Source organism: Theropithecus gelada, chromosome X, assembly GCF_003255815.1.
Source record: "Theropithecus gelada isolate Dixy chromosome X, Tgel_1.0, whole genome shotgun sequence".
In the NCBI taxonomy this organism is placed as follows: domain Eukaryota; kingdom Metazoa; phylum Chordata; class Mammalia; order Primates; family Cercopithecidae; genus Theropithecus; species Theropithecus gelada.
Genome location: NC_037689.1, coordinates 83,252,141 through 83,267,779, shown reverse-complemented (window position 1 = coordinate 83,267,779; position 15,639 = coordinate 83,252,141). Strand labels below are relative to the sequence as shown.

General features: G+C 39.3%; 1 protein-coding gene and 1 pseudogene across 3 annotated transcripts in view; one reads left to right on the top strand and one right to left on the bottom strand.

Annotated features, from left to right (window-relative positions):
• Nucleotides 1-15,639, bottom strand: part of TEX11 (testis expressed 11) — a 330,215-nt gene that overhangs the window by 275,162 nt on the left and 39,414 nt on the right. For both annotated transcript variants that reach the window (XM_025372487.1, XM_025372486.1), the window contains 2 exons: nt 15,132-15,253; nt 8,244-8,328 (listed from right to left, as the gene is read on the bottom strand). In XM_025372487.1, coding sequence (XP_025228272.1) covers nt 8,244-8,328; nt 15,132-15,253 — 207 coding nt within the window. The remainder of the gene's footprint in view (nt 1-8,243; nt 8,329-15,131; nt 15,254-15,639) is intronic.
• LOC112615654 lies at nt 10,886-11,249 on the top strand (annotated as a pseudogene). The gene has a single exon (XR_003117432.1). The product of XR_003117432.1 is annotated as a 60S ribosomal protein L37 pseudogene (transcript).

Genomic DNA, 15,639 nt, shown 5'->3' with positions numbered 1-15,639 from the left:
TGGAAAGCAAAAAGAAAGGAGGGGTTGCAATCCTAGTCTGATAAAACACACTTTAAACCAACAAAGATCAAAAAAGACAAAGAAGGGCATTACATAACGGTAAAGGGATCAATTCAACAAGAAGAGCTAACTATCCTAAATATATATGCACCCAATACAGGAGCACCCAGATTCATAAAGCAAGTCCTTAGAGACCTACAAAAAGACTTAGACTCCCACACAATAACAGTGGGAGACTTTAACACCCCATTGTCAATATTAGATAGATCGAGACAGAAAATTAACAAGGATATTCAGGACTTGAACTCAGCTCTGGACCAAGCAGACCTAATAGACGTCTACAGAACTCTCCACCCCAAATCAACAGAATATACACTCTTCTCAGCACCATATAGCACTTATTCTAAAATCAACCACATAGTTGGAAGTAAAACACTCCTCAGCAAATGCAAAAGAACGGAAATCAAAACAGTCTCTCAGAACACAGTGCAACCAAATTAGAACTCAGAATGAAGAAACTTGCTCAAAACCGCACAACTACAAGGAAATTGAACACCCTGCTCCTGAATGACTACTGGGTAAATAACGAAATTAAGGCAGAAATAATGAAGCTATTTGAAACCAATGAGAACAAAGAGACAACATATCAGAATCTCTGGGACACAGCTAAAGCAGTGTTAAAAGGGAAATTTATAGCACTAAATGCCCACATCGGAAAGCTGGAAAGTTCTGAAATCGACACCCAAACATCACAATTAAAAGAACTAGAGAAGCAAGAGCAAACAAATTCAAAAGTCACCAGAAGACAAGAAATAACTAAGATCAGAGCAGAACACAAGGAGATAGAGACATGAAAAACCCTTCAAAAAATCAATGAGTCCAGGAGCTGATTTTCTGAAAAGATTAACTAAATATCATAGATAGACTGCTAGCCAGATTAATAAAGTAGAAAAGAGAGAAGAATCAAATAGGCAATAAAAAATGATAAAGGGGCTATCACCACTGATCCCACAGAAATACAGACTACCATCAGAGAATACTATAAACACCTCTATGCAAATAAACTAGAAAATCTAGAAGAAGTGAATAAATTCCTGCACACATACACTCTCCCAAGACAAAACCAGAAGAAGTCGAATCCCTGAATAGACCAATAACAAGTTCTGAAATTGAGGCAGTAATTAATAGCCTACCAATCAAAAAAAAAGAAAAAGAAACTCTCGGACCAGACAGATTCACAGCTGAATTCTACCAGAGGTACAAAGAGAAGCTGGTACCATTCCTTCTGAAACTATTCCAATCAATAGAAAAAAAGGGATTCCTCCCTAATTCATTTTATGAGGCCAGCATCATCCTGATACCAAAACCTGGCAGAGACACAACAAAAAAGAAAATTTCAGGCCAATATCCCTGATGAACATCAATGCAAAAATCCTCAATAAAATACTGGCAAACTGAATCCAGCAGCACGTCAAAAAGCTTATCCACCACAATCAAGTCGGCTTCATCCCTGGGGTGCAAGGCTGGTTCAACATAGGCAAATCAATAAACGTAATCCATCACATAAATAGAACCAATGACAAAAAGCACATGATTATCTCAATAGATGCAGAAAAGGCCTTCAATAAAATTCAACACCCCTTCATGCTAAAAGCTCTCATATCTCAAAATAATAAGTTATTTATGACAAACCCATAGCTAATATCATACTGAATGGGCAAAAGCTGGAAGTTTTCCTGTGGAAAACTGGCACAAGACAAAGATGCCCTCTCTCACTACTCTCATTCAACACAGTATTAGAAGTTCTGGCCAGGGCAATAAGGCAAGAGAAATAAATAAAGTGTATTCAATTAGGAAGACAGAAAGCCAAATTGTGTTTGCAGATGACATGATTGCATATTTAGACAATCCCGTCGTCTTAGCCCAAAAGCTCCTTAAGCTGATAAGCAACTTCAGCAAACTCTCAGGATACAAAACCAATGTGTAAAAATCACAAGCATTCCCATACACCAATAATAGACAAGCAGAGAGCCAAATCATGAGTGAAATCCCATTCACAACTGCTACACAGAGAATAAAATACCTAGGAATACAACTTACAAGGAATGTGAAGGATCTCTTCAAGGAGAACTACAAACCACTGCTCAAAGAAATAAGCAAGGACACAAACAAATGGAAAAAAATTCCATGCTCATGGATAGGAAAGATCAGTATCACGAAAATGGCCATACTGCCCAAAGTAATTTATAGATTCAATGCTATTCCCATCAAGCTACCATTGACTTTCTTCACAGAACTAGAAAAAACTACTTTAAATTTCATATGGCACCAAAAAAGAGCCCGTGTAGCCAAGACAATCTTAAGCAAAAAGAATAAAGCTGGAGGCATCACACTACCTGACTTCAAACTATACTACAAGATTACAGTAACCAAAACAGCATGGTACTAGTACCAAAACAGATATATATACCAATGGAACAGAACAGAGGCTTCAGAAATAACACCACACATCTACAACCATCTGATCTTCAACAAACTTGACAAAAAAAGGCAATGGGGGAAGGATTCCCTATTTAATAAATGGTGTTGGGAAAACTGGCTAGCTATATGCAGAAAACAGAAACTGAATCCCTTCCTTACACCTTATACAAAAATTAACTCAACATGGATTAAAGACTTAAACATAAGACCTAAAACCATAAAAACCCTAGAAGAAAATGTAGGCAATACCATTCAGGACATGGGCATGGGCAAAGGCTTCATGACTAAAACACCAAAAGCAATTGCAGCAAAAGCCAAAATTGAAAAATGGGATCTAATTAAACTAAAGAGCTTCTGCACAGGAAAAGAAACTATCAACAGGGTGAACAGGCAACCTACAGAATGGGAGAAAATTTGTGCTATCTATCCATCTGACAAAGGTCTAATATCCAGAATCTACAAGGAACTTAAACAAACTTATAAGAAAAAAACAAACAACCCCATCAAAAAGTAGGTAAAGGATATGAACAGCCACTTCTCAAAAGAAGACATTTATGCGGCCAAAAAAACATATGAAAAAAAGCTCATCATCACTGGTCATTAGAGAAATGCAAATGAAAACCACAATGATGTACCATCTCACTCCAATTAGAATGGCAATCATTTAAAAAGTCAGAAACAACAGATGCTGGCGAGGATGCGGAGAAATAGGAACGCTTTTACACTGTTGGTGGGAGTGTAAATTAGTTCAACCATTGTGGGAGACAATGTGGCAATTCCTCAAGGATCTAGAACCAGAAATACCATTTTGACCCAGCAATTCCATTACTGAGTATACACCCAAAGGATTATAAATCATTCTACTATGAAGACACAGGCACACGCATGTTTACTGCAGCACTATTCACAATAGCAAAGACTTGGAACCAACCCAAATGCTCATCAATGATAGACTGGATAAAGAAAATGTGACATATATACACCATGGGATACTATGCAGCCATAAAAAATGAGTGCATGTCCTTTGCAGGGACATGGATGAAACTGGAAACCATCATTGCCAGCAAACTAACACACGAACAGAAAACCAAACACCGCATGTTCTCACTCATAAGTGGGACTTGAACAATGAGAACACATGGACAAGGGAGGGGAACATCACACACCGGGGCCTGTCAGGGAGTGGGGGCAAGGGAAGAGAGAGCATTAGGACGAATACCTAATGCATGCAGGCTTAAAACCTAGATGATAGGTTGATAGGTGCAGCAAATCACATGGCACATGTATACCTATCTAACAAGCCTGCGTGTTCTGCATAGGTATCCCAGAACTTAAAGTAAAATAAAATAAAATAAAATAAAGAAAAAGAAAATGTTTCCTTTTTTATTCCAAAGTTCCAAAGTTTGCTAATCCTTCAGTATTTTCAAAGACTCTGGTCTCTCAATTATTGCCCCTTTCTAAAAGTATCTTGAGTACCTCCCTCTCAACTTATTCCTTCTTCTCTACCTTCAAACGTACCCATCTCCTCACCTTGAAAAAAAAAATCAACTAACCCCACTATGCTTCAAGTTTGCATCCATTTCTCCTCTTCCTTTGATTGACAAACTTCTTGAACTGAAAAGTCTGTCTACTAGCTCTACTGTTTTGCTACTCACTCATCTCCTTAAATGTCCGCAATGTGTTTTGCATCCTTACCACTTTACTAAAACTGCACTCTCAAAGATCACCTTCCTTAACTTCAGAGCAACATTTCATAATGGCCATAACCTTTCTGAAAAACATTACTCCCTTGGAGTTTCAGACCAGCCTAAGCAACATGGCAAAACCCATATCTACAAAAAATACAAAAATTAGTGGGGTGTGATGGTGCATGCCTTGTAGTCCCAGCTACTTGGGAGGCTGAGGTAGGAGGTTGACCTGAGCCCAAGAGGCAGGGGTTGCAGTGAGTCAGTATTGCACCACTGCACTCCAACCTGGGTGACAGAGCCGGATCCTGTCTCAAAAAAAAAAAAAAAAATTACTCCCTTGGCCTGAAATATCCTGGTCCTTGTGTGGGAAATATCCTAGTCTAAGAACTTTGTCTGCTCCAATCCTCACATTCGTAATCCAGCTGTTTATAGTTATCACCAATAAGTCTTCAAGCCAAAGGCAGCTGAGGCTGAAACAGAATGCTACTTCCATATAAAGATGTTTTCTTTGTTGCTGTAGCTCCGTCTTGTCTTCTCACCAGCCTGTTCCTGACCCCTCTATATTATAAACATCTTGGTTAGGTAATTGGTGACTGATACCTTTGAACATCCACTTTACTCCGCTCTACCCACAGCCTGAAATTGAATTGACTTTAGATAAACACAGGGTTGTACCCTCTGACATTTATAAATGTGTAAATTATTGTTTCTCTAGCTTTAAACTATTCTTTCCGAAATCCTCAAGCATAATTTAAGATTGGTATCTTTGTTCTGGTATCTTACCTTTTCCCTTTCATTTACTCCATACCATAAAATGGTATAAGAATCCTATAAGGAGAACGCACTCAATAAATGACTAATAAATCTCCAGTAGAATTTTTTTTTTTTTTTTTTTGAGACGGCGTCTCGCTCTGTCGCCCAGGCTGGAGTGCAGTGGCCTGATCTCCGCTCACTACAAGCTCCGCCTCCCAGGTTCACGCCATTCTCCTGCCTCAGCCTCCTGAGTAGCTGGGACCACAGGAGCCCACCACCACGCCTGGCTAATTTTTCATAATTTTAGTAGAGATGGGGTTTCACTGTGTTAGCCAGGATGGTCTCGATCTCTCGACCTCGTCATCCACCTGCCTCAGCCTCCCAAAGTGCTGGGATTACAGGCATGAGCCACCGCGCCCAGCCAATATCGTGTAGAGTTTTTTGACTGTTCCTTTTGGTCATCTATCTTTATTCTTTTTATTTTAACTTTGAAGCTGGTAGATTCAGAGTTAAAATCTCATTACTTTGTTCTTCTCTCAATACCACTGATTAATTTTGGTGTGCATGAGAAGCCCTGAGATATTTTTCAAATTATAGATATGCCCAGGTTTCATCCTGCACCTAAATGAATCAAAACCACCAATGGTAGGGCCTGGGCATCTGTATTTTTCACAGGCTTCACAGGTGATTCTCATTTTTGTGGGGGAGGGGGAGAGACGGAGTTTCACTCTTGTTGCCCAGGCTGGAGTGCAATGGTGAGATCTCAGCTCACTGCAACCTCTGCCTCCAGGGTTCAAGAGATTCTCCTGCTTCAGCCTCCCGAGTAGCTGGGATTACAGGCACGCACCACCATGCCCAGCTAATTTTTTATTTTTAGTAGAGACAGGGTTTCACCATGTTGGCCAGGCTGGTCTTGAACTCCTGACCTCAGGTGATCCACTCACCTAGGCCTCCCAACGTGCTGGGATTACAGGCGTGAGCCATCACGACCAGCCTGATTCTCATTTATACCAATATTTAAGAACCACTGCTCTTTATTTTTTTCCTCAGAGAACTCAACTACTCTTCTGTCTTCAACTACCACCTCTGTGTAAATCATTGCCAAATCTATAGGCTCAGTCCTGATCTTTCTCATAAGCTCTAGTCTCACATCTCCAACCTTATTGTCATCTCAAATGCAACAGGTCTAAAACTAAAACTTACAAGTCATTCATCTACTTCTGACTTTCCTGTTCATTGTTCCATAATTCCTCCAAGTAATAAAGAATTATAGCTTATAAATCTTCATGACTTATTTCATCACATAGCACATAATCCAGGCACACTAAATTTGTTTTTAAGGAAACAAAATATATTCCAATAAACATATTTTTGAAATAAAATTATTTTAACTTGGAGGCCTTCTGCACTAACAATCTGTTCTCCACTGTATCAAAAATTGTATGAGGCCGGGCGCGGTGGCTCAAGCCTGTAATCCCAGCACTTTGGGAGGCTGAGACGGGCGGATCACGAGGTCAGGAGATCCAGACCATCCTGGCTAACACGGTGAAACCCCGTCTCTACTGAAAAATACAAAAAAACTAGCTGGGTGAGGTGGCGGGCGCCTGTAGTCCCAGCTACTCGGGAGGCTGAGGCAGGAGAATGGAGTAAACCCGGGAGGCGGAGCTTGCAGTAAGCTGCGATCCGGCCACTGCACCCCAGCCTGGGTGACAGAGCGAGACTCCGTCTCAAAAAAAAAAAAAGTATGATACACATAACAAGCACCCAAATATCTGATTAAGAACTGCTACGTGAACTGAGACAGTACATGGGACTCTCTTCTTTACTGTCTCTTGTCCGTTCTCTTATCCTTCCCTTTTCTTCTCTTATCGCTTGCCTTTCCCTCTTCTTCTCTCCCCCCTTGCCTTTCTCCTCTCCTTGCTTCCCCTTTTTTCTCCACTTTCCTTACCTGTTTAGTATTTTTCCTCTTACAGCCCCCCCGCTTTTTTTTTTTTAACTTCCCTAGCTCTCTTTTCTCTTCCCTAGCTCTCTCATCTCCCTGGCCCAAATCCCATCAACACTGTGTGGTTCTGCCCTCACCCCTTGCCTTCCCTTAAAAAAGAAAAAGAAAAGAAGAAAAGAAATGAGACAGTACATGGGAAGAGGCTGTGACAGCCACTTCATCTACCATATCCCTATTTGATAAGCAGTAAACAGCTAAAGCAATATTTCTTCATATGCAGAACGGTAGGAGTTAAGAATTAATGCACTTTAATATCACACAGTTCACCTGTGTACTAAGTTTCTTCCACTGATAAATTCTTAGCTCTTACCTCCCCATAACTACAGGATCTAAGGCTCCTGGGAGCAATGATATCAATTTATCTAAGAGTTAAAGAGCTAGAACTGTTCTCTAAACATGCTAATAGAGTGGACTCATGAGTAAGTATATTATTGATTATATTAAGCACAATTACCCTATATCTACATGGAAGTTGTATACAGTTTTGTTTATATTCACAAAGATAGTTAGTAGTAAATTCTATTTGTTGCATACAGATAAAAGTCATTTGTCTTTACAATGTCAAGCAGTCCAGAGGTTCACCCTTTGGTTTGTTACGTCAATGTATTCTTTATAATGAGCAATATACTTCCCATAAATGCATTTGCTGTCACTATGCCTATTGAAAATCAGTAACTGTCAGCACACTAGACTTTGCCCATTTAGCTAAAGCACTGGAACATTGCCAGACAGTGGACCACATTCAAAGCATCCAAGAAGATGAGTTTAGTTTGAGATTTTCGTTTTTTCGTTCTTGTTGTTTGCTCTCACAGGTAGAAATCATTTCCATAGTTTTTCTCGGTAACTCATTCCAATGTTTATCAATCCACTTCCTGAGGAAACTACTCTTTACACTTTTTAAAATCTGAGTATGTCATATGGTAACACTTATTCTATTATTAATAGAGGGGAATCTACTATTTGATGGTCCTTCAGAACCCTGAAGATTTTGATCATCTCCATGAGAAATAATCCATGTCCTTTAACATTTCTTTAAGTTCTCACTGTCTCACCTTTTAATCATCTTTGTTGTTCTCCTCCAGACTATTTCTTGCAGTGATACCTTTAAACGTTTGTTAATAAGGAGCTAACCTCTGAAAAAAATCATAAAACTGAGGGAGGCCATTTGCTTGAGAAACCAGTGTTCCTGGGTTGTTTTGTTTGTCTTTTAACAAATCTCTATCTAAGAACTGGCCAAAACATTATTTAAACTGCAGGAACACTATCTAATATATAGTAAGAACACTCCTCATAATACATGTCACAATATGTATACGTACATTTAATTTTCCGCTCTCCATTTACATGCCAACCTCCTCCTATGGTAAGTGCCCAGTTCCATAGGTTTACTGCCATTTCTTCAATCTGGTCAAAGAGAAACATTTCCTTAGCTAGTTAAAATACTGGCCACCTCCAACGGTATTTTCATTCTTGAATATCGTATGCTTATGCAACTATTATGGGTCATTTCCAGGCCCCCCATAATCTAGTCCCATACTACCTCTCCCCTCAAAAACTTACCCACTGTTAACAATTATCTATTTCCTGAACACAACTTGTTCATTCCTATCAATGTGTCTTTATTCATACTATTGGCTTCACCTGATATACCTCCTCCCTTTGTTTTTTTGTAACTCAAATCCATTTCAGTCTCACCAACAACATAAATGAAGCTTTCAGCAACCCTTACAGTCTACGTTGTTCTTTCTTCTTTGAATTCATATATTCATTAAGTTGTATACAACTTGGCAATTAATTATATTACTTTGTATCATTTATTCTTTAGTTGTTTTAGTTCTCTTTTTTTAACCCAATTTATGCACAGCAGTGGTACAAAATGTATGTTAGTTTTAAGTCTTTTCTTCCACGCCACTTTTCTCACTTACCATTCCACATTTTTCTGATGAGCTTCAGTTTAAATAGATGATTTATTTAGCATTTGATACAGTTTGGATATTTTTCCCCTGGCAATCTCATATCATAATTTGATCCCCAGTGTTGGAGGTGGGGCTGATGGGAGGTACTTGGGTCACGGGGGTGGATCCCTCATTGTCTTGGTGCTGTCCTCACAGTAATGAGTGAGTTCTCAGTCTATTAGTTACTGCAAGATCTGATTCTTAAAAAAGAGCCTGGTACCTCCTCCTCTCTCTTTCCTCCTCTCTCATCATGTGATGCCTGCTCCCCTTTCCCCTTCCACCATGATTGGAAACTTCCAGAGGCCCTCACTGGAAGCAGATGCCAGTGCCATGCTTCTTATACGATCTGCAGAACCATGAGCCAAATAAACTTCTTTTCCTTATCAATTACCCAGCCTCAGGTATTTCCTTTATACCAATGAAAATGGCCTAATGCAGCATGGTTGTCATTTCACTTATTATTCTGGGGCTACTTATCATGTCCATCTCCATCACATAGTATCCTCAGTGCCACAGTTGATCAAATGATTTTCTTTTTTCTTTTTTTTTTTTTTTTTGAGACGGAGTCTCACTTTGTTGCCCAAGCTAGAGTGCAATGGCGTGATCTCGGCTCACTGCAACCACCTCCTCCTGGGTTCAAGTGATTCTCCCACCTCAGCCTCCCAAGTAGCTGGGATTACAGGCACCCGTCATAATGCCCAGCTAATTTTTGTATTTTTAGTTGAGATGGGGTTTCACCATGTTGGCCAGACTGGTCTCGAACTCCTGACCTCAAGTGACCCGCCCGCCTCGACCTCCCAAAGTGCTGGGATTACAGCCATGAGCCACCAAGCCCGGCCGACTTTCATACTAAGTATTATTTCATTTGTATCACTAAAAACACATGGAGTTAATACTGCACTCCAAATTACCCAGAAGAACAAATGATTCGACATATTATGATGGGAAATGAACATCCAGACTAAAATAGCTTAAAGAAGCTACCTGTTTTGGCATTTTGGAAAGCAATTTGGAAAAAAAGTGTTCGGCCAGGTGCGGTGGCTCACGCCTGTGATCCCAGCACTTTGGGAGGCCAAGGCGGTCGGATTGCCTGAGGTCAGGTGTTCGAGACCAGCCTGGCCAACATGGTCAAACTCTGTCTCTACTAAAAAATACAAAAATTAGTCATGTGTGGTGCCAGGCGCCTGTAATCCCAGCTACTCGGGAGGCTGAGGCATGAGAATCACTTGACCCCAGGAGGCGGAGGTTACAGTGAGCCAAGATCATGCTACTGCACTCCAGCCTGGGCAAGACAGAGCAAGACTCCATCTCAATAAAAATAAATAAATAAATAAATAAATAAGAGAAACAATATAAATATCCAATAATAAAGAAATAAATAGGTGAATTATGATAAACTTTCTTGATGGAATAGTATTCATCCACTTAAAATAGTGGTCATGCCTGGACATGGTGGCTCACGCCTGTAATCCCAGCACTTTGGGAGGCCAAGGCAAGTGGATCACTTGAGGTCAAGAGTTTGACACCAGCCTGGCCCACGTGGTAAAACCCTGTCTCTACTAAAAATACAAAAGAAATAGCCGGGCGTGGTGGTGTGCACCTGTAGTCTCAGCTACTCGGGAGGCTGAGGCAGGAGAATCTCTTAAACCTGAGAGGCAGAGGTTGCAGTGAGTCGAGATCATGCCACTTGCACTCCAGCCTGAGCAACAGAGCGAGACTCCGTCTCAAAAAAAAAAAAAAAAAGAACTTCAATAAAATATTGTATTCTAGTTAATGATATGCACACTAAAACATTGGGGGGGGGGGGAATGTACTGTTGTCAGCAACTCACTTTAAAATACACCCAAAAAATAAGATGGGTTGATGGACAAATGTATATGTGATAAAGCAAATATGGTAAAATGTTTACAACTGTAAAAAGTAAGTGGCTGTTACGCAGGTGTCCAGTATAATATTCTTTCAACTTTTCTGTTTGAAAATGTTTATTTTAAAATGTTGAGCTCTCTGGTCTCGGCTGCAGAAGCGAGATGACGAAGGGAATGTCATCATTTGGAAAGCGTCGCAATAAGATGCACACATTGTGCCGCCGCTGTGGCTCTAAGGCCTACCACCTTCAGAAGTCGACCTGTGGCAAATGTGGCTACCCTGCCAAGCGCAAGAGAAAGTATAACTGGAGTGCCAAGGCTAAAAGACGAAATACCACCGGAACTGGTCGAATGAGGCACCTAAAAATTGTATACCGCAGATTCAGGCATGGATTCTGTGAAGGAACAACACCTAAACACAAGAGGGCAGCTGTTGCAGCATCTAGTTCACCTTAAGAATGTCAACGATTAGTTATGCAATAAATGTTCTGGTTTTAAAAAATACTAAATAAATAAATAAAATAAAATAAAACGTTGGGAACACAGAGCAAATTGCCTTTTATGATGTCAGAAATATTACATGTACCGTATAATTATAGCTAAGTAACATTTAAACAGTAAAACTATTAAAGAAAATATATTAAAATAATAGTTGTTATATTCAAGTGTGTGTTTGCATGTGATTTTGTATCCATTTTTTAAAACTTTCTGTAAAGTTATGTTACTTTATGATTTTAAACAATTTTTTGTATTTTCTCATATTGTGTTAGAAAGGATAAGATAAACTATGATTGTAAATACTTCATAATCACAAAACATATTTATTCAACACATGTGTCAGCCAGGATGACACGGTGAAACCCCGTCTCTACTAAAAAATACAAAAACTTAGCAGGGCGAGGTGGTGGGCGCCTATAGTCCCAGCTACTCGGGAGGCTGAGGCAGGAGAATGGCGTAAACCCAGGAGGTGGAGCTTGCAGTGAGCTGAGATCCGGCCACTGCACTCCAGCCTGGGCGACAGAGCGAGACTCCGTCTCAAAAAAAAAAAACAAAACAAAACAAAACAAAAAAACACATGTGTATTAAGCACCTAAGATGTGGCAGGTTTTGTCGTAGGTTTACATATATGTGTAATGATAAGCATGATAAATACATGCTGCAGACAGAAGTAAATAATATGAAGATTAGACTTTCCAGAAAGAAAATAAATTCAAGGCATTTCCAAAACCAAGCAGATCTTCATGAAAAATAAGACCAAACTCTTATGGCTCATGCCTATAATTCTAACAGTGGGAGGCCGAAGAGGGTAGACTGCTTGAGCTCAGGAGTTCGAGACTAGCCTGTGCAACATGGAGAAACCCTATCTCTATGAAAAATACAAAAAATTAGCTAGGCATGGTGGCACACGCCTGCAGTCCCAGCTACTTGGAAGGCTGAGGGGGATCACTTGAGCCCAGGAGGTCGAGGCTGCAGTGAGCCGAGATCATGCAACTGCACTCCAGACCAAGACACTGTTTCAAAATACAAACAAACAAACAAACCCAAACTCTTGGAATCTTATAATTTGTTTTCACTAACAGCTAAGTACAGTAAGAGGTTATAATCTAAAAAGAGATTTACAGCCGGGCACAGTGGCTCACACCTGTAATCCCAGCAATTTGGGAGGCCAAGGTGGGTGGATCTCTTGAGGCCAGGAGTTCGAGACCAGCCTGGCCAACATGGCAAAACCACATCTCTTCTAAAAACACAAAAATTAGCCAGGTGTGGTGGTGCCTGCCTGTAATCCCAGCTACTTGGGTGGCTGAGGCACGAGTACTGCTTCAAACCAGGAGGCAGAGGTTGCAGTGAGCTGAAACCCTGACACTGCACTCCAGCCTGGGCAACAGAATGTGATAGTCTAAAAAATAAATAAATAAATAAAAAACTGAGATACCACCTCACAGTACTAGGATGACTACTATCAATAAAAAAACAGAACAACAAGTATTGGTGATAATGTGAAGAAACTGGTACCCTTGTTCACTATTAATAGAAATGTAAAATGCTATAGTTGCTATGGAAAACAGTATGGCGGTTGCTCAAAAAATTAAAAACAGAATTGTCGTATGATACAGCAATTCCAATTCTGGGTGTATATCCAAAAGAATTGAATGCAGGGACTTGATCAGAAATTTCCATACCAATGCTCATAGCAACATTATTCACAATAGGCAAAAGGTAGATGCAACCCAAGTGTCCATCAACAAATGAATGGATAAACAAAATGTGGTATACACATACAATGGATTATTCAGTCTTAAAAAGGAAGAAAATTCTGACACATGCTGCAACACGGATGAACCTGGAAGACATTATACTAAGAGAAATAAACCAGTCACAAAAAGACAATTATTATATGATTCCACTTACATGAGGTACTGAGAGTAGTCAAATTTATAGAGACAGAAAGTAGAATGGTGGTTGACAAGCTGATCTCAAAATTCGTAAGAATTTTAGAGGGCAAGGGGAAGTTGCTTAATGAGTATAGAGTTTCAGTTTTGCAAGATGAAAAGGGTTCTGGAGAATGGCTGCACAATGTGAACATACTTAACACAAGGGAACTATACACCTAAAAATGATTAAGACAGTAAATTTTATGTTATGTGTGTTTTACCACAATAAAAAACACAACGAGATAAGATAACACTTCAAACCCACTAAAATGACTATAACCAAAAAGACAAATAATGAAAAATGTCAGCAAGGAGGTGGAAAAACTGGATCCCTCTATCCCTCTTTTTTTTTTTTTTTTTTTTTTTTTTGAGACGGAGTCTCGCTCTCTCGCCCAGGCTGGAGTTCTGTGGTGTGATCTCGGCTCACTGCAAGCTCCACCTCCCGGGTTCACACCATTCTCCTGCCTCAACCTCCCGAGTAGCTGGAACTACAGGCACCTGCCACCACGCCCAGCTAATTTTTGTATTTTTAGTAGAGACGGGGTTTCACGGTGTTAGCCAGGATGGTCTTGATCTCCTGGCCTCGTGATCCGCCTGCCTTGGCCTCCCAAAGTGCTGGGATTACAGGCATGAGTCACCACCAACTGGATCCCTCTTATACTGCTAGTGGGAATGTAAAATGGTACAGCCATTTTGGAAAACAATCTGGTAGTTCATCAAAAGTTTAGAGTTAACACATGGCCCAGCAATTTCATTCTTAGGTACAAACTTAAGAAAAATAAAAACATAAAAATCTGTACATGAGTATTTATAGCAGGATTATTCATAATAGCCAAAAGGTGGAAGCAATGAAAACGTTCATCAATAGATGAATGCACAAACAAAATATGGTATAGCCATACAATGGGATATTATTCAGTCATAAAAATGTATGAAGTACAAATACATGCAACAACATGGATGAACTTTGAAAACATGGGGCTAAGTGAAAGCAGTCAGTAAACCACACATTGTATGATTTTATTTATATAAAATGTCCTCATTAGGCAAAACCATAGAGACCAAAAGTAGATTAGCGGTTACCTAGGGCTGAGGGTGAGGGAGGGAAGGGGATGGAAGGAAATGGAGAGTGTTTGTGAATGGGCGTGGTTTCTTTTTGAGGTGGTGAAAATATTCTAAAATTAACTAACCGTGGTGATAGGTGCACAACAACTCTGGGAAATACTAAAAACTATTGAATTGCATACTTGAAATGGGTGAATTGCATGGTATGTAAATTATATCTAAATAAAGGTATTTATATATACATAAACACATACATACATATATAGATACATATATATATAAAGAGGAAGAGAGATTTACAATAAACTTTCTTCTCACCTTTCCATATAAGTAATCATCAAAATGCAAGTATTTGCCCAAGGTAAATGTTCTCAAAAGTGTTTCAAGCCTCAAGACAATTTCCATATTAAGTAAGTAACAGACCTTCATTTAAACATTAGAAAATTACCCCCCAAAAAAGCACTTCTGAAGGCTTATAGTCAACTGAGTTCTCCACTGCTGGGTGGCTCCACTACTTTGCTGCAAAGGGAAGGAAAAGAGAACTCGTGTGTGCCCAGGACCTTATGTATGTTATTTTGTTTACTATTCACAACAACACTTAGAGGTGGGTATTACTATTATCATTTAACAGATGAGAAAACTGAAGCCTGGAGAGGTTAACAAATATTAATAATATAAAACATTACTAATAAATAATAAATGTTTAAACTTGAGCACATATTTTTCCATTGGTTTCTAAAATTTTTTTCCCCTAAATTAGGTGTGAACATCCAAAAATAGATTTTTATATGTTTAGCAAGGGTTAAGACTACTTTTTTACCTATATAATACATTGGTTAAAATGAAGAATTATCAAAACTTGTCATAAACAGAATTATTTTTATACTAACCTGAGCATCTGTTATTTCAGCCATAGACTCCCTGTTGATATTTGCTATGTCTCTGAAGAGTCTATCAATTGCCTCTGGTATGTTAGGTGAATTATCACTTGCAACCAGGTTTTCAACAACTTCTGAAATAACAATGGATGATAAATGTGCTGTGAACTATTACCATTGGCTAAAAGTAGCAAATCATTTTTAAACCTATTCCTAAATCATTGGCCAAATGAATAGAGCATGAAGGAACTTGATCCTTAGAGTAAAACCAAACTGGAGATTTAAAGTTTATTTAAGCGAGAGTATAATTTTCAAATAAAATTTGCATTCTTTGGGAGTCACTTGTTTATAACTTAATCATTATTCATTCTCAGAAAGGAAAATGCATTGACTTCACTAATAGTAAAGTTATTAGGTAATATTAAAAGTACAAAACAGGCCAAGCATGGTGGCACACATCTTTAGTCCTAGCTAGTCCAAAGGCTGAGTTGGGAGGATCACTTGAGTCCAGGAGTTCAAG